Source organism: Peromyscus maniculatus, chromosome 12, assembly GCF_049852395.1.
Source record: "Peromyscus maniculatus bairdii isolate BWxNUB_F1_BW_parent chromosome 12, HU_Pman_BW_mat_3.1, whole genome shotgun sequence".
Classification (NCBI taxonomy): domain Eukaryota; kingdom Metazoa; phylum Chordata; class Mammalia; order Rodentia; family Cricetidae; genus Peromyscus; species Peromyscus maniculatus.
In genome coordinates, this window is record NC_134863.1 from 20,475,544 (window position 1) to 20,499,694 (window position 24,151).

The 24,151-nt window shown below is 45.2% G+C and overlaps 1 protein-coding gene across 4 annotated transcripts in view; it reads right to left on the minus strand.

The window, feature by feature from the left end:
• Atp13a5 (ATPase 13A5) overlaps positions 1–24,151 on the minus strand; it is a 128,009-nt gene that overhangs the window by 68,931 nt on the left and 34,927 nt on the right. For all 4 annotated transcript variants that reach the window (XM_076548668.1, XM_042259124.2, XM_076548666.1 and 1 more), the window contains 6 exons: positions 20,206–20,340; positions 15,019–15,091; positions 13,970–14,098; positions 8,213–8,383; positions 5,525–5,682; positions 3,473–3,661 (listed from right to left, as the gene is read on the minus strand). In XM_076548668.1, coding sequence (XP_076404783.1) covers positions 3,473–3,661; positions 5,525–5,682; positions 8,213–8,383; positions 13,970–14,098; positions 15,019–15,091; positions 20,206–20,340 — 855 coding nt within the window. The remainder of the gene's footprint in view (positions 1–3,472; positions 3,662–5,524; positions 5,683–8,212; positions 8,384–13,969; positions 14,099–15,018; positions 15,092–20,205; positions 20,341–24,151) is intronic.

Here is a 24,151-nt window from a genome sequence, read left to right on the forward strand (position 1 = left end):
TGAAGGATCCCCAGGAGGTTCCAGTTTCTAGGCAACACTGTGCAGGGGCTGTGTTTGGCTCTGGTTGCCTGTTGTCCTGTCTGCTGCTGTTATTGCAGTGAGGCTCTGTGAGAGGAAACCCAACAACAGCCACCTCACAGCTGGCTCTGCTGGAGGCACCCACTGTCTTTTCAAAACAGAGCTTGCGTGTGTTGTTTTGTTTTGTTTCTCTTTCCAAGACCAGTAAATCCACCCTTTGCCATTTGGTTCACTAATATTTTCTAAAACTATGGCGGATGCAGTAACTGTTCAAATGGTAATGATGTGTTGATAAGGGACTTTCGGTCCACAGACAGGAATGAAATGCTAATAGTAAATATTAATTAATGCCTGTGAGTGAGTTTTCTCTTCAGGTCAAGAGGAAAGTGGTCCTGAGCCACTCCATAGTGTGGGAAAGTGCTTGTCAGTTTATGTAACCTAGGAAGCAAAACAGAACTGAGTCTATTGTGCCATTTTTCATGTTCCAGCTATTCATTAGCTGCTTGCCCTGTGATCTGGCAGCCTTAGGCCAACCACCCTGGGCCTACTCAGAGTAGAGTTGCTGCTGCTCCAGAACAGGTCAGAGAGATGTGACACTCCTAGGTACAGACACCAGCAGCTCCCCCGTGAGCTATTTAAACCCACTGCTATGGGTTTCCTAGCTTTTAATCGGATGGCATCATCTGTCATCACAACACATCCAATCAGCGTGATGGGCTTACAGAGCTCTCCTCCTGACATGTGAGCAAACACAGGAGAGTCAGACAACTGCACCCCACTAGGAGACAGTGGTCCACAGCCTGGAAGACTGAACTGAAATCCAGACAACCTTCCTCCACCAGCAGGGATGTTGGTGAATTCTGCCATGCATGTGGGAAGACAAAGCCTACTCTTAGTCTCCACATTAAAGGAATTAAAGAATCCTTCTTTCTTGAATTCACCCAGACTTCCCAAAGACAGGCAGCAGGCTTGGAGAGGTCAGTCCTTAAGGTCACTATTTGTAAAGAAGCGATATGCTACAGTTTCCTCCCACATTCTCTAAGGTGCCAACCTGCGTATTCACTATCCACATCCCCTTGGGTTGTTCCATTTCAGAAAGAATTAGCAGCGTAGTTTTAACTGAGAAGTTTTCCTTGGGAGGTTACGTTTTTAAGCATCCATGTTTTGAGTGGGAACACAGGGAGACTTGGCAACAGGGCGAGAGAAATGAGACCGTGTTACTTCTTTATGTGAAAATGACCGCATAGAACAAAAATAACCTCAAGTAGAAAGATAATGAAATTATAGTCCTAATCTAAAGAGAATAGAATGGAAAAGGAAAAACTTACCATAAAGTTCAAGCCCAAGCTCAGGCTGAATTGAATAGAGAATCTGTCTTAGAGAGCAACTAACAAATCGGGGGTGGGGGGACAGATGGAGGGATGGGAGAGGGAGTATATAGAAACAAGCACACTCAGAAGCCCAGGGATACAACACTGGCTGAAAATTAATTGTGGGGTCTTCTAATACAACATCATGTTGATAGAGTTCTATAATGTAAAACTAGAAAAAAAGAATGTAAAGGTAATTATAGTTCAAGCTTTCTGGGTGAAATAGCGACACTTAGTTTCGAACTCAGGGTTAGAGTCCTCATCCTGCCACGCCCCGTTAGGTATCCTAGCACTCCAACATGCTGCCACAGCTTGTGAGATTGGGCCGGCTGAGTGGGTGGAGAAGCAGCCCCTCTGGCCCATGGCATGAGGATGAGGGAAAAAAGGGGAAGTAAAATAACAGCCTGGGGGTGGAGGGGGATTAGTGTTGGGACAGGTGATTATTATGTAAAGGACATGGTTAATCCAGCCCTCCTGTAGGCTAGGCACCCCACCCGTGAGGCTGTTGGATGTTTGAGAAGAACTTCTATGTGAAAACTGCCAAGGAGCTGGAATCTGATGCTCAAGTCAAGCCGTTGCTCAGCTAACTCTCCGGTCCTAGCCGATGGAGACTGAGCACTGGTTTTGCCAAATGAAAAAGGAAGAGACGGAGACATTAAAATAACCTAAGAGACATGCCGTTTTCACCCGAGGACAGCAGGGCCAGGTCTCCTTGGGCGGCTTCCCCTCACTCTCCAGGCACAGGACCATGAACAGCTTTTTCATTGTCCACAGGTGGCCCCTCCCTCTCTGTCTCTCCTCCATCCCTTCCGCTATGGTTTGAATGTTGACCCTCCCCTAGAGGCTCATGGGTTTGAATACTTGGGGGCACTGTGTTGGAGGGCTGTAGAACCTCTGGGTGTGGACCTTGAAAGTCATAGCCTGTCTCCGTTTCCAGTCTAGCTCTCTGCTCCCTGTGGTGCCCCAGATGCGTGTGAACACCACCATGCCCTCCCTGCCACATAGGCTACCACTGAGGCAAAGCAAATCTCTCCCCGTTTAAGCTGCTGCTTTTAAGTGTTTGATCATAATGACAAGAAAGGTAACTAAGAGCCCCCTCATAAATCTCACATCAAAAGAACAAAAACACACACACACAAATTCTACAAAAATTTCATGTGTCTAATTTTTTTCTAAAGCCTCACATTCTCCTTTCAGACATGGCCTGCTGCTTAGCTTTGCCACATCAGCTTTCCAGCACCATCTCACTGGATGCCCAGCTTCTAGCCCTACCCTGTGATCTTCTGTCCCTGGAATGTTGGATGTCGTTTTTACATCCTTGTGCTCTGAACTGGCCAGCTCGGAATCTGGGCCATCCCATACTCTGCAGCTCCGAGGTGGCCTCCCACGTGCAACAGATAAGCACCTGCTGAGGCTTGCTCAGACCTCCACCAAGCCCACATCTCAGAGCATGATAGCTGTCTTCCTCCCATATTCCCTACATCCTTGGCTAAATACCAACCCTCCTCAAAATGAAGAGGGAGCACTCGTGATGCTCTGCAGGCACTGTGTACAATATTGGCTCTCGAGGATGGGGACTAGCTGCAAAAGTGGCCAAAGTGTTGATTAATTATTTAAACATAAATAAACGTAAACAGGGAAAGACCAGCCAAAGCCCACTGCACTTCAGCCTGTCCAAGATGAGGACAAAATCTGTATATGGGGGGCCGGGGGGGGGGGGGTTGGTGCCGATGTCACTCCTGGGTCCCATAGGAGAATTATGGAAATCTTGGGACATGCCCAATAACAGCAGTCATCCTCAGCCAGCATATAATCTCCCTCTGCCACTTCTCCAGGCCCCTGCATACAGACATAATACTTTCTTAACCCAGATCCCAGACCCCTGGAAAGAAAGGAGACAGCGTGGTAGAAGTGTCTACACTGGCTTTTGTCTGTCTTTTTCTTTCTGAGAAACAGTGGGTAGAGATGAGAGGAATCGCTCACATAATTTCACCAGGACAGACATTCTCCGAGGTCCTTCCCAGCTCTGCCCTGTATCCAAACCACCCCACCTCACCCCCAAACCTGGAAAGTATGGAACTCACTTTGTCAAAGCACACGAGGTTGATCTGGCCACACATGTTGATTCTCTGCGGAGAGATACAGAAAATCTTCTTCTTCTTCAGCCTCTTCTGGGCGTACACATTGCCTATGGTCAGGGCAGCAGGGAGCACCGGAGGAACGGTGGCCGTGAGGAGGATCAGCGCCATGGTTGCGGTTTCTCTCGGAGGCACCTGGAGAGGAGAAAAGGATGAATATAGGATAGAACAGAGCAGGATGGCGCCTTCCTTCCAGCTGCCTCCTGTAACACTTGGGAGCCCTGGACCTTGCCTCCGAGTATTCCTGGGCTTTCATGTGTCTCTTGGCTGTCCCTAAAGCATGTACATATTGTCCCTGCTATACACCAAAGGAGACCCTTTGACCCCCGTTCCAAGTCTCCCTGACCTTTTCTGACTCAGTTTCCCTCCACCTGAATACCCATGTCTCCTTTGTTCATCACACCCTCTGAACTCCTGGGGGGCTCACATGGGCACCACACTGCTCACATGGGCACCACTCTGCTCACATGGGCATCACTCTGCTCACATGGGCATCACTCTGCTCACATGGGCATCACTCTGCTCACATGGGCATCACTCTGCTCACATGGGCATCACTCTGCTCACATGGGCATCACTCTGCTCACATGGGCCCCACGCTGCTCACATGGGCACCACGCTGCTCACATGGGCACCACGCTGCTCACATGGGCATCACTCTGCTCACATGGGCACCACGCTGCTCACATGGGCAGGTCTTTGGTCCAGATAGTTCACTCCAAAGCTTGACATTCGTTTTTAAATCTCTCTCCCTCACCAGCCTGCAAATGTCCTAGGTACAGGAGCTGTGTGTGGCTCATTCACCTTTGAATCCTTATTTGTCTGAAGGTCAGCTCAGTGTGTGGGGCAGAAGCGACACTCAGTACATAGACAGAAGGAATGGTGACCTGACAGACCCTGGAACCAAGGCTGCTGAGGTCACAACATCTCAGAGTGACCGTAGCTCTGGGGAAGCCATCGCTGAGGTTAGTCTCTCTCTCTATGGCAGTCACATGTCTGGACCAGATACATGATTTGGTTGCTCCCTACAACCACTGCATTCTCCACTTTCTCCAGCTGCTCACACAGGGGAGTTTTGACCCTGCAGACTCCAGCTTGCCTAATTCTGAACCAAAGCAGACAGAAGCAGCCACGGGGCCAAAGTTTCAGCCACAAGGCCTGACATCCAACTTCCAGCCTTGGTTTGGAATGCGTGTTAAGCTTTGTCCAAGACACTTTCCCTTCCGAGCTGTGCCAAGGCTTCTTTTGTTTTTCCCATAAAGCTCTTTGGGCATCCATATTGCCTAGGTCACCATTGGAGCAACCCCTCATTATAAATCAAATGGTGAAGCAGCCAATGAACTGCACAACTGTGTGTGTGTGTGTGTGTGTGTGTGTGTGTGTGTGTGTGTGTGTGTGCGCGCGTGCGCGCACGCATGTATACAGATATATGCAAGTTCCTTTAAAAGGTCAGAAGAGGGCACTGAATATCCTGGAGCTGATATTACAAATGGTTGTGAGCCACTTAGTGTAGGAGCTGGAAACTGAACCCTGGTCCTCTGCAAGAGCAACAAGCACTCTTCACTGCTGATCCATCTCTCCAGGCCCTGTGCACCTTTTCATAGCTTAGCTCTGCTATCCATCCAACAGGAATACAAATTGAAAATTCAGCTGTCACACCAATAAGTGCTATGATTATATTTATATGTGTGAATATATATATATATATATATATATATATATATATATATACATAATTGTGTGTGTGCATGTGCATGTATGTGTGTGTTTATGGGAATGAAACCCGGGGCCTTGTACATGCTATTCAAGCATTCTATCACTGAGCTAGCTGTATTTCCAGCCAAGGCTTTTCATTCTGGAGATGTAGGCACAGAACATTTCTACAATCTTAGTTCTAAGAACTAATTATGAGATCTAGAGTCATTCTTATTTAATCTTTTGGAGTTAGTCCAAGCTCTTGAAAAACTATGATTGACAAGACTTAGTTGCAGTACTTACTCCATGGTACATATAGACACCTAGGGCATAGAAAAATCCCACAACACCAATACAGGCCAGGAACACCATGAACTTGAAGGCATCATTATACAGCTTGAAGTTCAGAGGTCGAGGGTAGAGGATGGATCTCACCAAGTCCCCTTTTGCTGTATTATAACCTAGGAAGATAATCACAAAGGGATAAAGTCTCCACTTCTTTCCAAACTTATGTGGTCATGCCACTGGAGTCCAAGAGTGGCCATGGCCATGCCACTGGGGTCAATATGGAAGTGGCATTGCTCTGACCTAACAGTGTATTTGCCTTCCTTGTCCAAAGTCACAGAGAGCAATCAGGTACATTGCCTCAACCCTGTTTAATTCCTCTTGTTCTGGGAGGAACAGAGTACAACCATCTATTCATCTGCAGAGTTAAGAAAAACCGGACTTGTAAGTTGGAAACTGTGACCAGAGAAGATGAGATGCCAAGAGAAAACTTTAAAGCAGGTATGTGTTGAAAGCAGAAACAAGTTAGAAAAGAACTGAAAATTTAAAGAAGCAGAAACAGAAGGCATAGGCGAGTGATTTCTTTAAAATATAACCTCACGGGCTTTTCATCGTGGCTTTCTTGTGTTCTAAAGCTTTCCAAGGCACTGACTTCCTTAGACCAAAGCTCAAAGTCCTAGACACAGTACTGAAAGCCCTCTTCAACTTCATCTACTTCTATCTTGATAGACTAACTTAACTATTTAATGGTCCCAGAAGACCCTTGCACTTTCTATGTTGTGCCTATCTTTCTAGATGTCATATGATTGGCGAAATGCTCCCTCAGGCTTGGTTTGGTTTCAAATGCCACCTTCTCAAAAAGTGTTTCCTGAATTCCATGTCCACACTTGAACCAGATGTAATTTATTTCCTGCAAATCTTGGTCATATGGCGTCTCTTACCACTCCATAGTTTAGTTAACTGGAAGTTACTGTAAGTACATACCTCTGTCTCTCACACCATATCATAACCTTCCTTAAAGGAACAAATGTTAATTTGTTAACTTATATAGCATTTAATGTATGTTCACTTCTGCCTGACTTGTTGACTAAAATGATCGGCTGGTCTATATTTTAAATATGAGCTAGTTTTATAACTATAAGGTGTGTTTTATTTCTATTTCTTGCTGGACACACTGTTTTCTCTAACACTATTTTCTGGACTCTGGAGAATAGGAGCATAGTTTCTCCTAAGTTGCCATCTAAGCACTTATAAACACTCATAGAAAAGTATAGTCTCTTAATTCAGCTTCTTGCTAAAGTGAAATAGCATTGCTTTATAGGACATTAGACCTTAATTTCTGTTTGGACACCTGGCTGAGGGGTCCCAAAACTTGTTTTAACATAGAAGTCATATTTTAAATTAAAACGGTTTTCAACTAACATAATTGAATAACAGACCAAACTAAAGCATAGCCCCAAAGAGAAAGATGTGGGGGGGGTTTGTCTATGGATGTGTATAGCAGCACAAATACACACTGAGCCAGGGCCAGGTCAAGGGAGACCTTGGTTGTGTAATTTCATGTGAGAAAAAGAAAACGACTATAACTATGAAAACATTCTGAGCATGATACGAACGTACAAACTAAGCTAAGGAAATGTGTGTCTGTGGTGAAAGGCTGAGTAACAGTTTAAAGAGAGATCAGAGCAAAAGCTGAAAGGAAGCAGTCAAAAGAATATTTCTGGTAAGATGCTGTAGACATGAAGTGACGAAGCCTGCCTACATGACAACCGTGACAGAGGAGGCCAGGGGAACCGTGACTCAGCAGGTGGTAGCAGAGTCCTTAGGATTTGATGCCCATTTGGTCTGAAAGAGAAATGTTGAAGATGATGCTAACGGCTGGGCTAGATGCTGATGCTGTTCACAGAGAGGTGATGCAAGACAAGTTCATGTGTAAACCCCTGCTGTGGGATGTCTTTCTGTATGCTATCAATATGTGTTGTTCCCGTTGGTTAAGAAATAAGCTGCTTTGGCCTATGATAAGGCAGCTTAGAAGCAGGAGGGAAATCCAAGGAGAGAGACAGGAAGGAGAAAGGCAGAGTCGGGGGAGAGGCCAGCCTGCTGCCCAAGGAGTAACATGCTAGCAGACTGGTAAAGCCACAGAACACATGGCAAAACATAGATTAATAGAAATGGGTTAATTTAAGATATAAGAGCTAGGTAGCAAGAGGCCTGTCATAGGCCATACAGTTTGTAAATAATATTAAGACCCTGAGTGATTATTTTATAAGTGGCTGCAGGATTGCAGGCCCGGAAGGACTGGAGAAACCTTCTGGCTACAGACCCCTGACTCTAAAGTATCTGCAGAGCACTTGCTATCCAGCAAGCAACTTTCGGAGATGAAAAACCCTTCCTAGTTATTGTGGCTGACATTGCTTTACAGAGAAACACCAAGAGGAAGCATGAAGGAACAAAGAGAAGCCTACAGACACAAGCCTTTAAGGACACTTACAGCATCTATGCATGCCACTCAACACATACAAGGGCTTAACAATGAACATTTAATTTAAGGTAATGGCAACTCAGAATCATAAGGCTCTGGTTAGAAAAGAGTGTAGCTGCTATTACTAGAATATGGCAAACTCCAAAATCCTAAGCAAAATTTCCCACCTCCAATTCTCCCCACCTCCAGCACAGCTTAAATTTAAAAAAGTTGGATCCACTCACCTGTCTGCAGAACAACAGCCCTAACAGGTCCCTGCCCGGATGGCTTGACCTGGATCACTTCTGTTCCACAGAAAAGCACGTGTTTCCGGTAGTCCTCTAAGCTGTGGGTTTTCCAGGGCATGGTGTTCTCCGTGTGAGGCAATGGCGTCTTTGTAACAGGTATACTTTCTCCTAAAGAAGGTTGCATTTTGTTGATTCTGTGTAAACTCAGGTAGTTTTTCAAGACAGGCGCAGGCCAATGTCACACTGTATCACCACAACCATTTTAGCACTCATTCCATGAGTCAAATGGCTGGCTGGTCAGCGATGCCTGTGGTCCATACACTGGTAGGCTTGGTTCCAGTTAAAAATCTTTCCTTAAACTCTGCTTATCACTTCACTATGTGGAATGTGTGGTCTGTTATCATAACTTAATGAGCAGTTAAATTATCACCTAGCCATATCCCAAGCATCCATCATCACCCAGCACTGTTTCAGAAGCTGTAGACATGTTTCCACTTGCCTTTCGTGTGGCCATTTATCCACGCATCCACACATTTTCTTGCTTATTCCACAAATTTCTGTGCCAGAAATAGAGCACTTTTTCTGCTAAGGGCTGGGAATATAATGATAAACAGGACACAGAGGCCTGGTCCTCATAAAGCTCGTGGTCCCAAGCTGAAAAATTATAATCCTTCTACACACTTTCCAGGTGACCCCCAACAAAGCCACCATTCCATTTGTCCAAGCTGGGGTTTCTATTGCTGCATTGAAGCACCATGAGCAAAAAGCAAGTTGGGGGAGGAAAGTGTTGGCTTACACTTCCACAGTGTACTCCATCCTTGAAGGAAGCCAGGACAGGAACTGAAATGGGGCAGGAACCTGAAGGCAGGAACTGAGGCAGAGGCCATGGAGGATGCTGCTTACTGGGCTTGCTCGGTCAGCCTCCTTTCTTATAGATCCCAGGACCACCAAGCCCAGGGATGGCACCACCCACCATGGGTTGGGCCCTCCCCCCATCAATCATCAGTTAAGAAAATCACCTACAGGCTGTCCTTCAGCCCCATATTATAAAAGCACTTTCGTAACTGAAGCGCCTTCCTTTCAGATGGCTTTAGCTATGTCAAGCTGACATAAACTATTAAGAACACCATCATTCCATTTTCTACGAAAAAAAAAAAATTGTTCCCCTTGCCATTGCAAAATAAACCCCAGACTTTCTTTAGATTCCCAAAACCCACCAGAGTTCCAGTGGCCTCCCAGGCTTATCCCCATACAGGCTCCAGCGGAGCAGGGCCCTTTCTGACCCCTCAGCCCACCTCTCAGCACCTCCTACTCTTGGCTGCCACAGTCTCTGTCCCCTTCTCAAGAAAGGTGACATTCTGTAAGACAGAATGTTGGAGGTACAAAGCAAGCAAGCTAAAAGTTCAAAAGAACACATTTCACAGTAAAAAAAAAAATGTGGATAACACTTCCTAGTTCCCAGATTTAAAACATCCTAGAACAAATTAAAAATTCCATCAGTGCTTAGTTAAATGTTCAATTAGCAAAAGAATATGTCATCTTACTAATTTAGAAATGGCATTATATTGATTATATTTACATTTCTTTCTATGAGGGGGAGAACTTTGTCATAAAGAACTTTCTATACTCCTCATTTTACTCTATGGCATATAATAGGTTTTAAAAAATGTATTATCTGCTAAATGTATGTCTGAGTCAAATAAAAGCAATTACTTAGGTTTTTCTATTACTATTCTTTCAAAGCTAGCTTCCTAGCAAAGAGAATGTTTACATTGTAAGGCTTAAGAAACTATAACATTTTATTACAGTCTTGAATATTCTTCAGCATATCCCCTGAGCTGAGCACTGCCCTTATTCCATTTTCCTTAAAACAGTGGCAATGCCCCTCCACTGCGTAGATTTACCAATTGCATCCAAAATGACTCTGTAGGAGAGACAGAACCTTTGGCAAGTCTCCAAATATTGTACCGCACTGTTTTGTAAGTCAGCCCCTGTAATGCGGAGATACTTACAGATTACTTTATGACAAGAAATATTAATCCAGAATATTGCTTTGCCTAATATGATAGTAGCAACTAGTTTTCTTTCATATACCCCAATGAAATTGGAATCAGACAGGCACTGATCAAATGAAGTCACCACGAGATACTGTTACGGAAATGACACTCCAGGCAGATAAATTTACAGAGAATTAACACTCCTCGTGTATTATTAAATCTCTCATGCCTGGGCTTTTCTGGGAAGCCCAAGAAGAGATGAATTCACCTGCAGAAGATTAGGGTGCAAGGAGGGTTATGTTTCAGAAGGAAGTCGTTTGATTGTGCACTCTCAATTACAGAGTTGGCGCCAGGGACCTTGAGACCTCAGCGTCTGTCCAACAGAGAATCTCCCATGTCTCCACGGAGCTGGATGCCACTTCATGCCGACAATGCCAGAAATGCCACATTCTTGTTTATGGCATCACTGGGACCATTGGACAGCGAATGATCTGCCAGTGCAGTCAGCTTTCCTTATCTAACTGATCCCAGCACAGTGCCTGGTACATAAAGGCATTTCAGAAACTCAGATCAAGTAAACAGATGAACATCAAGACAAAGGGGGAACAAGACAAAGAGAAGGAAAAAGCGAGAGAAGGGAGAGGAATAGGTATGATCTACCCATGGCTTACAAGTTCATGTGGCAGGATATCAATTTAGAAAGAATATCAATGCAGAGGAAAAAATGCTGTGCGTCCATCTCAGATCACTGCATCTATCCTAAATGGAGGCTTCAAATCAATCAGCTCTTTCATGAGTAGAGGGAGAAGGAAAATGCTGCCCTCTCTCACATAAGCATCCCCCAGAGAACCAGAAGGCACTGGCTAGAAGCATAGGCTCTGGGGAAGCGACGTGTTGGCTTAAGTGTTTTTCTTCATGAAGAGGTTATTAGGAATGTGTGTCCTTTCCAACTTTCATGTTTTCCATTTGCTCCAGCAACCTTGCCGGCCCTGCTCACTGCTGTATCCCCAGTAGATTTTCTGCTAATAGATTGGTGAAATCAGGGAATGAACAGCCAAATAAGTGTACCCGGATCTCAGAGGCACTACTTTTATCCTGTGTGAATATTGACAATTTATTTCTCCTCCTCTATTGGCCCCGTATTCACCCACCTAAAGAACTTCAGAGTAAATGGAACAGTGTGAAAAATGTTGGTGTAAAACAGCATGTGCAAAAACTAAGAAAATGGTAAGTATGAATGGATTCTCCCCCATCATATGCCCCTTTGTGTCTTGCCTCTTCCCACTTGGGGGAAGCAAGGTCCTGAAGGAGCCATTGCTTCAGGGAAAAGGTACAAGGGACAGGGAAGTTGGAAACTGGCCTCTGAGTCCTGAAAATCCTGTGTAAGTTTGGTCATGGATTCTAGAGACTTCCAGAGAGTAAGAAAGCCTTCCGCTTCCCCATACCATACCTCTCCTGCATTTCCACCTAAATTAGCAGTCCTGAAAGAGCGGAAAGGGGACCCCAAGGGGACTTGTGCACCATGTGTCCCTAAGAAAAGGGACTGCACCTTAGGGGGGCTATGAGAACACTCAATGAAGCCATAGGAACTGGGTGTCAGCCCTCAGCCTCCCAGACTCGGGGAGACTACAACCACAAGAAGACCTGTAACATCCCACTCTGATGTCCTGGAGGACTTGAGTAGCCAGAATGGAGTCAAGAGGAACGGGTGCAAGGTCACTGACCTGCATCAAAATAAACACCAAGCTTCGTTAGGAAAGGAAGTCAAGCTTTTTATAAAGCAGTGACAGCTCAGGAGGAAATTCCGCTGATGGGGGGTGGGGTGCTGTGGGAGGGAACCTGTGTAGAGTAATGGGTGACAAGATCAAAATGGTGACAGCCACTTCCCCGCCTCAGACTCACCTTCTGCACTCAAGTGCCACTTTGTGTTTGGGAACAAGTGCCACCTCCAGTTCTGATTCCATCGCTAATCATTGAGTAGCCCTGGTCTTTGTTCAACTCTGTTCCTTCATTTGTAAGTTGGCATTTTAATGGTGCCTAGCCTAACTTGTTTGACAGCATGATGAAGTGAGATATAAATATTATTTATAAAGCATGTTGCTTTAGGCTACTAGGAGTGTTTACATACTATTTTTACATAAATATCTGTATCTGCAAAGGGTTATTTTGCAAGTGGAAAAAAAAAGATGCATCTGAGTTGCATTTGTGGACACATACCCTAGCACTGACCATATTTCAGCCGGGAATCTGACTCTAACATGATGGCTCTATCTGGATGCTTTCACAGTACGTGTGCCAGTGGGGTCCATTTCCCACACAAAAGGAAGCAGTGCATGCTGGGATTTATGTGCTTTCGAATAAATTAAGAAGACACATAGAGTTAGTTTCATATATATCTCTGTTTCACTGAGTCTGACTCTAAAATGGATCTTTTTTTTTTCAGCACTCAGAATATGCAGATACTGGTGCTGGTGACTTTAGTTTTGCCATAAATGAGCAAAGGAAAAGCCCATTGTCAGTCAAGTTCATTTTAGATCAGTTTTAACTCTCCAAAACACTCTGGCTTTTCCTGGGACTCAGGGCAAACCCTGTAGATGATGAAAGAAGAAGGAACTGCTGTTTCTGTCTTTCCTGAGGTCCCCATGTCATGCTCTCTGTCACCCAGTGAGAGAAGCACTCAAAGGACAGGCACACTCAGGCTGCAGGCACACGCGGGGCAGAGGCCAACCAACATGTTTCTTAGCTGGAGGTCTGCACATTGGGTACCATGGCAACATTCATTCCCACCATCACAAGGCAGGTTGATTTCAGTGCATTAAAGGAGATGGTTTGTAAGTATAGCAAACAGATCTAGGTTTACTACATTCTGTCTCCATTTTAAATTAAGTAGAGTCATTTGTACATATTAAGATCTGCTTATGTTGAACAAATTAGGAGCAGACAGTGGATTTCTGTTACACTCAGGTCATGTTCAAGGTTTGTGTGCACTTCTTCCCAGCCTTCTACCAGAGGGAAGGAGGCAAGTTTAACCATCCATCAGCACAAAGGACAAACAGCTTTTAGCTTCGTGCTTCCAAATAGTCTCTCGTTAAAATGTGCTGCCCGGCATGACTTCCCAAACTAAAGGGCAATTGTATAAATAGCATCTTCCTAGTCGTATAATTATAAAAAGACTTTAAAAACTGTAGGTGAACACTAGAGTCCTCTGAACCACGGTGTGAGAGCCACGGGGGCTGTGAATCTGAAGAACAGAGAAGCAGACTGTTGCCTATGCAAAGGCTCACTGGAACTTTCCAGGGAGACCCAGTTCTAAGGAGTTCCTACCTGTAGAGCACATGGCTAGGCAGATCTCTCCTCCCTTTTGACTGGGACCCAACAATTTTTTTTAGGCTGTGCTTTGTTTTTATGCAGATAGAACTATTCTCAGATTTATGAAGAGACCACATTTCCACCTGCTCACGCGTCCAAACCTCCTTCCATTATCTCCTTCAGGCCACCATTCAGCGACAAACCCCCAGGGGTAGTAAATGTCTCCTCTAGGTTTCTGTTTTGCGGCTTACTGCTATTGTTAACCAGCACTCTCTGCTTGCACGTTCTGCGTCTTTGTTTGAACACAAAGGCAGCGTGGATCTCCCCTATCTACTTCATGTCTCAGTGCAGGGCTTGGTCCCAGCCAAATAGGGAGAGCTGATCTGACTTGCTAATGTTTGGGCTAGCTGTTGGGTAAGGAAGAGGATGCTGGGTGACGGGAGCCTACCTGTGAGCATTCCTTCATTCACCACACAATTCCCATCGATGAGGACAGCATCACAGGGCAATGAAATCTTCCCTGGAAGAATGAGAATATCCCCTGGAACCAGGAGACGGGACTCCAGCTCCTGCAGACCTAGGTGACAGCAAAACTTCCATGACTGTCTTGGCCTTTTCCTGTTTTCTCTTAAGAATTAAAATAACCAAGAACTCCTCCGATCTACTTATTTTCCAGTTGGGCAAGACCTACTCTATCTGTTCACCTGCCCAGGGCCCCTTTCCACTCAACTGAAAATCACCAGGGAATTAGATTAGGAAATTGTTTCTTGGGGCTTAGAAATGGATGAAGAGTAACTAGTTCCTCTTTGGAACCTGGTACCCAGCCAGGCTCCATGCAAAGTAAAAATTTCAGAATATCGGTCAAGAGGGAGGAGTCCCTGGCTGCTACTTGCTCTGTCTGGGCACTGGAATCCTAAGAGCATTTTGAGGTGACATGAGACCTTCTGCTGCTCTCGCTGCAGTTCTTTTTCCTTACACATAACCGTGGCTACGCCACTCCAAGCTAGCTGAGAGCAAATGCCAAGAGTGCAGGCAGTCAACATCAAAAGGCTCCATTCAAGCCTCCCTTCCAGATGCCAGCTTGGAATGTATGAGGCAAGGTCTTTGGGATACAACTGGTTGAAAAAGATAAAGGAGTCTTTAGCCTTCACATGAATATCCAATTGTGTGAAGTATGGAGGGCAGAGGGAATTTGAAGCTGAAATCAATGAAGACGATGATGTGTAGGAGTAGTCTGAGCAAACTTTGGAAGAGGGTGAAGCAAGCCAGGCCTGGGGCTCCAAGCTGGACAGGGCGGTCACTCTCGGGGTTCTACAGATGTGGGGTAGGTATCTGTAGTCTTAGCCTCCTGCAATGTTATGAGTCAGATGCCTCATGCCTCTCCTCATACTTGCAATCCTGGGTTTAGTCAGAAAGAAGTTCCGTCTTTGATAATGAGGACGAATGGTCTGCTGTACAACTGTGGTGCGGAGACCATACACAGCCTGGGCCACTTACCTTTGCCTTTTACTGCGATGGTGACCCGGACTTTGTTGTGGTCCTCCACGAGGTTGTGCAGTTTAATGGATTGCTGCCAACAGAAAGTCAAGGCTTTACCAGCTGGTGGTCTGTATCCTGCCAACCGCCTGATCTAAATACAGTAAAGGATAAACCTGCTGCCATAGCCAAATGACCTGGGCAAACGACCCAGCTTGCACTTGATTTGCTCTTTTTGGTCTTTGAGACAGGCTCTTGCTATGTAGCCCAGGCTGGTCTGGTACTCCGCTATGTAGCCAAGAATGGCTTCAAACTCAAAACAATCTGTCTGCCTTTCTCAGCTTCCAAGTGCTGGGGTTGCAGATACGTTCACCACCCTCAACTTCTGCTTTGGCTTTTGATACTTCAGCTCCTCTGTTCCCACCCATACCCTCCTGACATGACATTAGGAGCAATTCTCCCTGATCATTTAACACAACTTTACTCCTAGGGGGGAAAAAATGATACACAACTACAGAATCCCGGACACAGGTAGCGGAACCAAGGTGGAGAAAGAAGCCTGAGCAGACCATGAGCTTGTCTGAGTTTGCTCTGTAAATGACTGTCCACTGGGAAGAGCAGTCCCTGTTAAACTGCTTGCTCACATTGGGTGAGCTGACAGGCTGGAGTCAAGCCTCTAGGTTTGGAATCCGGATGCTAGCACAAATAAGTCTGTGTGTCTGTCTGACCGCAGTTTGCTCATCTGAAAGGGGAGATAACATAAGCCTTTGGAAGAGGTATTTTAAGCTTCCAGTTAATTAATTCCTTACAAAAACCCTTTGTGCAATAATCACACCATGCTGAGAGTGCCTGAGTGCTTGCAGCTACAAAGGAAGAAGCTCCTGGAAAAACCACAGTGGGACAGCACCTGGAAAGCCTCGCTGAGGTATCCGTTTCTTGAGATATGTCTATCAAAGGTGGAGGAGGTGGAAGAGCGTGTGGAGAGAAAGCAGCCATTCCTAGGATAACAGGGGGCCAGGAAGGCAGAGGCAAGAGGGGATTGGTCCACACACTTCCCATGGTGTGTCAGCATGAGGAAGGGGGCACCAGCAACTGAGGTAAGGGTGGGCTGCAGGGGAAGATTCTGAGGTAAGGGTGGGCTGCTGGGGAAGATTCTGCCGCTTTCCAATGGGTGTCAGAGAACCGGATGTCTCTAAGATGAAGCAAGGCTGGTTCCTGTTGTTGCAATTCAAATTCAAACTTAAAATAAACCAAACGGAACACTTCTTTCTTTTACAGGTTCAATTACTCTGTTCTGTTAATGACTTTTAACGTTACAAATTTTTCCAGACTGATAGTCACCATGCACAGCTGTGTGACTTTCCCCAGAGAGAACATCTGGTTTTAGCCTGAAGTTACCTTTCAGGGTTTAAAGTAGCATTCTGCTGGTGTATTTCACATGCCAGGGATTTATCCCAAGCCTGCAAGGCTTTCATTGGAAAGAAATTCATACAATATTATAAGAAACTCAAATGACTATGTATATAACCACTCATAGTATCAAGCCGCTACTACGTATTGGCCGCTGTGGAAGACCCTTTGGAAAAGCTAGATCTACACAAAAATAAACAAAAATTCTCTCTCTAACATACATATAAACACAGGAGCAAAAGGCTGACATGGAAAACGCCGAAGTCACTTGTCGCAATCACGCCCGTAGGTGGCAAGGAGGGCGACAGTCCCTCAGAGGTCCACTTGACGCCAAGCAGACTCTTAAGTGAGTCCTGGTCACGCTTAAAATAGCTTCCTCTCCCTTTCGGAGCTCTTTACCCTTGCTCAACTCCCTTCTCTTCCTTTCTGCTCGGCAAACTCATTGAGTGGATGCCATGATAATGTCAGCTGAAGAGGATGCTAATCAGCACATTTGGAAGTGGGGAAGCATGAGTTAATGGCGCTTGACGGTAACTCTCAAACCTCATTATGCTGGGAAGCTGGATTTGTTTAGCAGACTTAGCCTTTCGGGAGATCCTGCTTTGCTTCCGTGCCTCTGCTGGGTGGGGCTGGTCCCTAGAACGTTCCGCCCAGCTTGCTATTCGCGAGCTCTTTCTAATCTTTCACGGGAAGCTCTGTAGAAATATGATCTCCCCCGACAAGGATGAGATCTGGGCGCGGGTGGGGGAGTGGGGGTGGGGGGAGATGCAGTGCTCGGCTCCTGGCTCCACACCTGTGCTGGAGCACGGATAACTTCCATGACAGCTACCTGTTGCCCTTTCTCCCCCGTGAGACACATGATTTCCAAGGTGGAGAAGGGGCCCTGCACTCATCCTTGTCCCCAGACTCTGTCACACAGTAGGCCCTCAGCAAAGGTGTGTTTCATAGACCTGGAGTGTTCTACATCTCCCAACATCACAGGGGTAGGCTAATGTAAGCATTCTCTTTGAGCGAATGGTACTCAGAAACCATAAGCATGGGTTTCTATGACAACCAGCCAGCCAGGAGAAGGCAAGCTCTGTGATGTTCGCCATGGCTACAAAGCTCATTGCCTGATTTTCATAGGGCCCCCTCTGGTTTCTACAGTCCCTCTTCAGTGGGACCAGGATCAGTTTCCACAGCTCATTTGCATACAGTTATGACTCCACATCTGCTGCTGGATATCTTTGTGTTTGCTGTGGCTGGATTTTCTCCAGAGATGTGGGAAGCGGTGCATTAACTCGGGTGCCCCAGGGCCCTGCTAGGCCACGACTGAAGGCGGAGCCAGCGGTGAGGGGATATAGTGATACCCTCAGTACTGTGCCAGCAGATGCCCAGCTATACTGTATGCAAATACACCTCAATGTAAACACAGTCTAGGGCTTGCACTCAGCTCTGCCTTACATTCTCCTAACTTCTTAGCAAGTGTTTCTTAGCCTCGGTAATGTAATCTTTCTTCAAGTGGCATGATTTGGGGTAGGGCCATCAGGCAGGAAGATTATCCTTCTTCGCTTTAGTTCAGAAACGTTGAACTCAGCAGAATGACTTAGATGTTCCTTCCTCCACTCCTGCCCGCCTCTTTTCCTCCAAATCTTACCCTTACCTCAAAGTCCACAGGTCAGTTTTGAAAAAACGCGCTCAATGCAAATGTGCAGTACTTCACTGGGAGTCAGGAAACCTGGCCACTGTTTCTCACACGGAGATGAGCAAGTTCCTCTTAGGTGGTGGGAAGCTATTCTATTGCATGTGTCTCATTCAACAAATGTTGTGCCCGACACATGGTTATGATGGCTATAAGGACCTATTGTGAACCAGGAAATCATTAACACTGTTAATGGTTGAGGGCCCATGACGGGAGCTGTGGAGGAAACAGGCTCACTTGGCGTGGCTCTACAAGACGTGTTACAAGTTAGGTCAGTTAAGTTTCGTGAACAAATACCAGCTGCTAATAAGATCAATGTTTGTCTTCTAGTTCCTAGTCTTCTGGAATCCTTTTCAACACTGCCATTAAAGCTCATGTTCCCAGGTGGCTCACTGTTTGGGGGCAAAGTAAATTAAGGATTCTGTTAAGGAGAAGACAGGAATTTTAATTTTTAAATATTTTTTTTAGATTTATTTAATTTTATGTGTGCAGCTATTTTGCCCACATGTATGTATGTATATGCACTGCTTGTGACTTGGTGCTCCTGGGGGCTCGAAGAGGGCGTCAGATTCCATGAACTGTAGTCATGGACGGTTGTAAGTCACGATGTGCATGCTGGGTGCTCTGCCAGGGTAGCCAGCACTCTTAACCACTAAGCCATCTGTCCGGTACTCAGTGTTTAATTTTGATATGGGGTTTAAAATACAGAAATTAAAAAACAAACAAACAAACAAAAAACACCTAACTTTGGATATTGCTTTACAACAGTTTCATCCAGGATTAAAACTTTTCATCTTTCAGGGAAGCTCCTTAAGCAGGAAGGTAAACAACTCAAAACAGCGTCAGGAAGTCCCTGGAACTGACCAGATTCACTAGGCCCCTGTCCTCCAGAGCAAGCGACAAAAGCGGAGATGGCCCCTCAGACAGAGGGAAGCTGAGCTGCAGAAGACTCTGAGACCAGACCAACTGCCGGGAAGAAGCAGAAACCAGCAGAGCTGCCGGGAAGAGGTGTCGACCCGAGTCACTTGGAAAGGACACTGTCCAACCTGTTGAGATGCCTGCAGGCTGTGCAGGGTACTCCAGGTTCCCAGGGTCTGTGAGCTGTCACCCATGCTACGATGGGCCTTGGTGACGCAGCTGCCTTTGAGTAATTGATGATCCTGTAAGTCACCCGAACCAAGCTTGGCTCACCACGTTGGACTTGGTGGTATCTGTACTTTGGTCGATTGTGAGATCCCTACGTAGGGTGAGTAGATGTATGTGTTGCATCCCCCCCACCACCAGGAAATTTTGTCACACAACAGATATGCAGAACAGGAAACCAGAAACCATGGAGGAAAAGAGAAATACATTTGCCTCTGTGTAATCTTTAGAGTATGAAAAAGCCAAAATCAACTAGGAAAGATGGACTAAAAATGACTTTTCCATATATATTGTGGATATGAAAAGCCCTTGAATATAAAAGAAAAATGGAATGCTCAGGTAAATAAAGTATGCCTCCTTTCACTAGCAATCAGTGAGTGCACATCAATTTAAAACACTAAGCACTCAGTGGATGAAAACTTCCACACAGCAATATCTATCACACAGTGCTGGTGAGGATCTGGAGAAATCAATGATCTTGTGTGTTGCTGATAGGAAGAATTATTTCATTTGGAGAAAATTTCACTGCAACATCTATTAAAACTTAAATCATATCTATCCTTGGATCTAGCCGCCTGGCTTTTGGTTGCCATACTAAAAAGAAACACAAAGCAGTGTCTTGTGTCTTGGTTAATATGTGATTTGAGTCACTGGCCCTCCCCCATCTTAGCAGTAAGACTGTCTGTCATCAATCCATGCAGCATTCTTCACACCTACTCACACACAACCTCAGAGTCCTCAACATGGTCGGGTTAAGCCTCCAGCTGATGATCGAACTTTGCAAAGACTTTCGAATCTGCTTGGCACTCCCAATGCCCTGTCCCCCAACTGTCCCCATAGCAAGGTTTGCTGATGCTGCCTTCTGACTTCCGTTTGACAGAACTACTCCATGCTCCAAGTGGAAATTCTGTAGACTTTGCTTGGCTAGCCAGAAGCTAATACAATTGGAATCCAACCATGATTTCAGTTCTTACCTGTCTCAAGTCATACACACTTAAGACAATAGAGATAACAGTCAAGATGATGATGGCCACAGAGTATTCTATGTAACCCTGAGACAGCCACAGAGTGAGGGTGAAGGCTTGGAACACATAGAATGGATTTAAAACCTGCAGGTACAAAAATGGCACAAGTCATTTATGTGGTAGCAATCAGAATTATATCATTACTTTATATTTTTGGTTGTGAGCCTAGCCTTTAACAGCTGAGCTATCCCTCCAGCCCATATCATTACTTTATAGAACACCTTTCCATCTTATCAACATATGATGACCCCTGCTACTTAAGAATTCACTTAGAACTCAGTTAACTCAGGCAAAGGCAAGGCCAAGCACATAGAATTTGATATGGTAGAAGTAAAGTTACTCTAAGTACCCAGAGCCATGCTCAGAAATTCTCCATTCTTATTTCCAAAAATTACTACACCAGTAACAAAATCTAGCAACTTGCCTTTCATCCGTTATGTTGTGCAGCAATCTCCAGGTTAAAACCCTCTGTTTGGGGGGGAAACTTCTTGAGACATAGGATACGAATGGAAAAGTGAAACAACAGGATATTTTAGGAGGCTGGGAGGGGAGTTTACAGGGAAGTGAAACAACATGGTGTTTTCATGGTGGTGGGAGAGTGGTGGAAACACTCCATTTGACTGGAACGTGTCACCAAGAACAGACATAAACAACTAGGATAGCTTCAGGAAGTTCCTGAAACTGACTAGATTCACCAGACTCCTCCCTCCCCAAGAACTTATAAGCAGTGAAGACCGCCAAGAGTAAGCTGAGCCACTTAAAAGTCACTCTGACCAAACAACCTGGAAGAAATAAAGATCAGCCAAACTACTTGGAAGAAACACGGATCAGCCACAGTACCTGGAAAAGGTTAACACCCCCCCCCCCCCGCCCCCTGAGCCACTAGGAAAAGACAATTCCAACACACCGAGGTGCCTGCAATTTCTTCAGTTCACTCCAGGTTTCTAGATTTTGTGAGCTGTCACCCATGCCAGGGTGGGGTTTTGTTGGTGTAGCTCCCTTTGAATTATTTATGCACTCATAAGTAATCCCTCACCCATATTCCTGTAAGTAACCCTAATCAAACTAATGGGTTCACAAAATCGGATTTTGGTGTTGTAAATAGTTTGATCTGTTGTCAGTTCCCTAACTGAGCTGAGAAGACGTTTGCTCCTGTCTGCCCAGGAATAGTGTCACACAACCCCATAATGGAGGAAAAGCATAATTCAGTCTCATCTTAAAAATCATAGGTTTATCTTTCACGTTTTCTCATGCTACAGACTTAGATTAATTGTGCTATGAAAATGGAAGATTCTTCTTTTGTCCAGGCTATTTTAATGTAGCATATTCTTTCTGTCATGGGTCGTAGGAAGATCTTTTTAGAGGCAGTAGAATCAGTGTCCTCCTCCCCTTGAGCCCAGAAGGACCCTGAGCAGCAGTGACTGAAGGGACTCGGACCTGCTGAAGCATAGTGAGCATGGCCCTAGCAGGCCTTGACCTTCTCCCCAACTCCCTCTGCCTGGCTAGAAAAACCAATTAGAATACATTCCTAAAGTCAGCCACCAAAGTCTGTTCCCTTATTTGGCCACTTCCTCCTCTTGAGGCTGACACCAAGGTCCAGCTATCAAAGTATTGAAGTTCGGCAATCAAAAGTCCCCTTTGGCTCACCTAATAAACATGCCCAATTAAAATTAAACACCTCATTCTAACGCACGGTTTCTCCTTGTACTTTTATGAACCATCATTTGCCTATGGATCACTGTCTGCTCTTCTCTATCCAGAGACCATTCTTTGTCCCTTCAGGGCAAATACCCTTTCTCTCTCTCCCTTGCACCCTTTCTCTTCTCTCTTGTCCTCTGTCTCTTGTCTTTGTCCCTTATCCCTGCCCTCTGTCCCTCTAGGGCAAACAAATCTCCCTTATGCTGAGAACTTGGCTTTGGGGGTCCTGAACCCATACTCTTCTTTTCAGTGGCTTTCCCAAGGATTTAGCAAACACCGCGGAGGACGGTGTCACCAGCGCCAAAGCTGATCAGCCACAGCAGGCACACGTGTCTCCATAACACCTCCAGCTCTTTTATCCCCCCCCCCTCCACACACACACACATTTCCCGCTTTGGTCTTACTGGTTCCTATGAATGGCTACAGCAGAGGGCTGGGATGGAGCTGAGTTGTAGAACATGTCTCTAGCATACCCAAGGCCCTGGATCAACCTCAGTACCCCCAAATAAATAAACACAACGATTACAACAGAGAGAACAAGTCTTAGGAAGGAAGTAAAGGAAGGTTCCACAATGCAGACAGGCAGCAAGAATGAGAGAGCCCACTAAGAGGAAGTGGATTCCCTTCCTGAGGAAGGGCCCTTTATCATCCTTATAAATCAGACAAAATACTGGCTAAAACCAGGGTTACTCTTTCCAGCTGCTACTGTCTGTAATTATCTCACACACTGAATAAAATTCCACTTTGCTCCTAACAATGAACTGGTAGCTGCTTAATAAGTTAATAAAGTTACACATTAAGGGTTTCTCAAGCCTTGTGGATATTATTTATAAATTTAAAAGGCTTTTGTTTCTTATTATCCCCATCTCAATTGCTTTACTTACAAATTATAGCTCTTGAGTTCACTTGGCACAGAATGCTCTAATTATAGATTATGTACTAATGATAACACGATTCTGAATTTATAGAAATACAGTACAAAATTGCTCAAATATTTCTTCTGAAAAAAAAACAGCAGCAGCATAATTAATTTAATCCCCTTATTCAATATCCTTTCAAATTAAATGTGAAGTAATTTGCCCCACCCCATCCCACCCCTTTAATTTACTAAGGTTCTGGTTGATATGTGCTAAGAAATACAGACACCTTTGAAAAGGATCAAACTGATACTTTGGAAAGTACTTAACAGTTTTCAAATGCATTTTGGGAGCGGTTCATAAGGCAGCCAGCCTCTCCATAGCTGGGGAGGCTGTGGCCATGCGGGCTGGAAATAAACACACGAGAATGCTATGCATCCACTCCCTTTTGCTGGGAATACAACACTACTCTAAACACTAATGCTGAAATAATAACAGCCTGATGTTTGCTCCAGAAATAGAACAATGGTGATAATATTTGATATTAGACAGATATGGCCATTCTCTGAAACAAAAATGACCATTTTCAAGGGTTAGAAAGAGACTAAAAATATGCTTGGCTGGCAGGATGGCTCAATGGGTGAAGCCTGGGGGACCTGAGTTCAATCCCTGAAATTCACATGAAGGTGGGAGGACAGAGTGGACTAGAAGTTGTCCTCTGACTCCACACATACGAGCCTTGGTATCCCATGTGCCTATTCCCACATCACACATCATGTGTAAACACAGATACATATAATCATATTTAAATAGATTTAAATTGTGGAGCATCATGTGGAGCCACAGAGCAGCAGCCTGGATCAGAGATAAAGATAGCACAAGGTAGGAGCCCGATGCTAGAGGAAGTAAGGACAGAAACATCTCCCAGAAGAGACAGGGCACTGAAACCAGGGCTGTGGTGAGAAGTAGAGGTACCACAATGCTTCCTGCTCCAGCGTGGAGCTGAAAACAAAGCCAGCTGAGGGTGGGGTGGGATAGAACAGAGTCTGTGGCACATCCATGACCTGCACCAAGCCCCACACAGACCAAAGCGCCTAAGTCACTAAGGGATGCACACTGTTGCCTCCAATATGGGCTTGGCTCTGACCCAATAAAACACTGGGGACCAGATGGAGGCAGATACAAAGCCATCAAGGAGGGACAGCAAGCTCAGAGAGTGAAAGGGAGAAATTTTCCCACTCAAGGTTGACTTACACGAAAGTACTAACAAACATGTCAAAACACACAGTATTATTTTTAAAAAAACTAATAAAAAGTCACACTTAAGAAGACAGAAATGG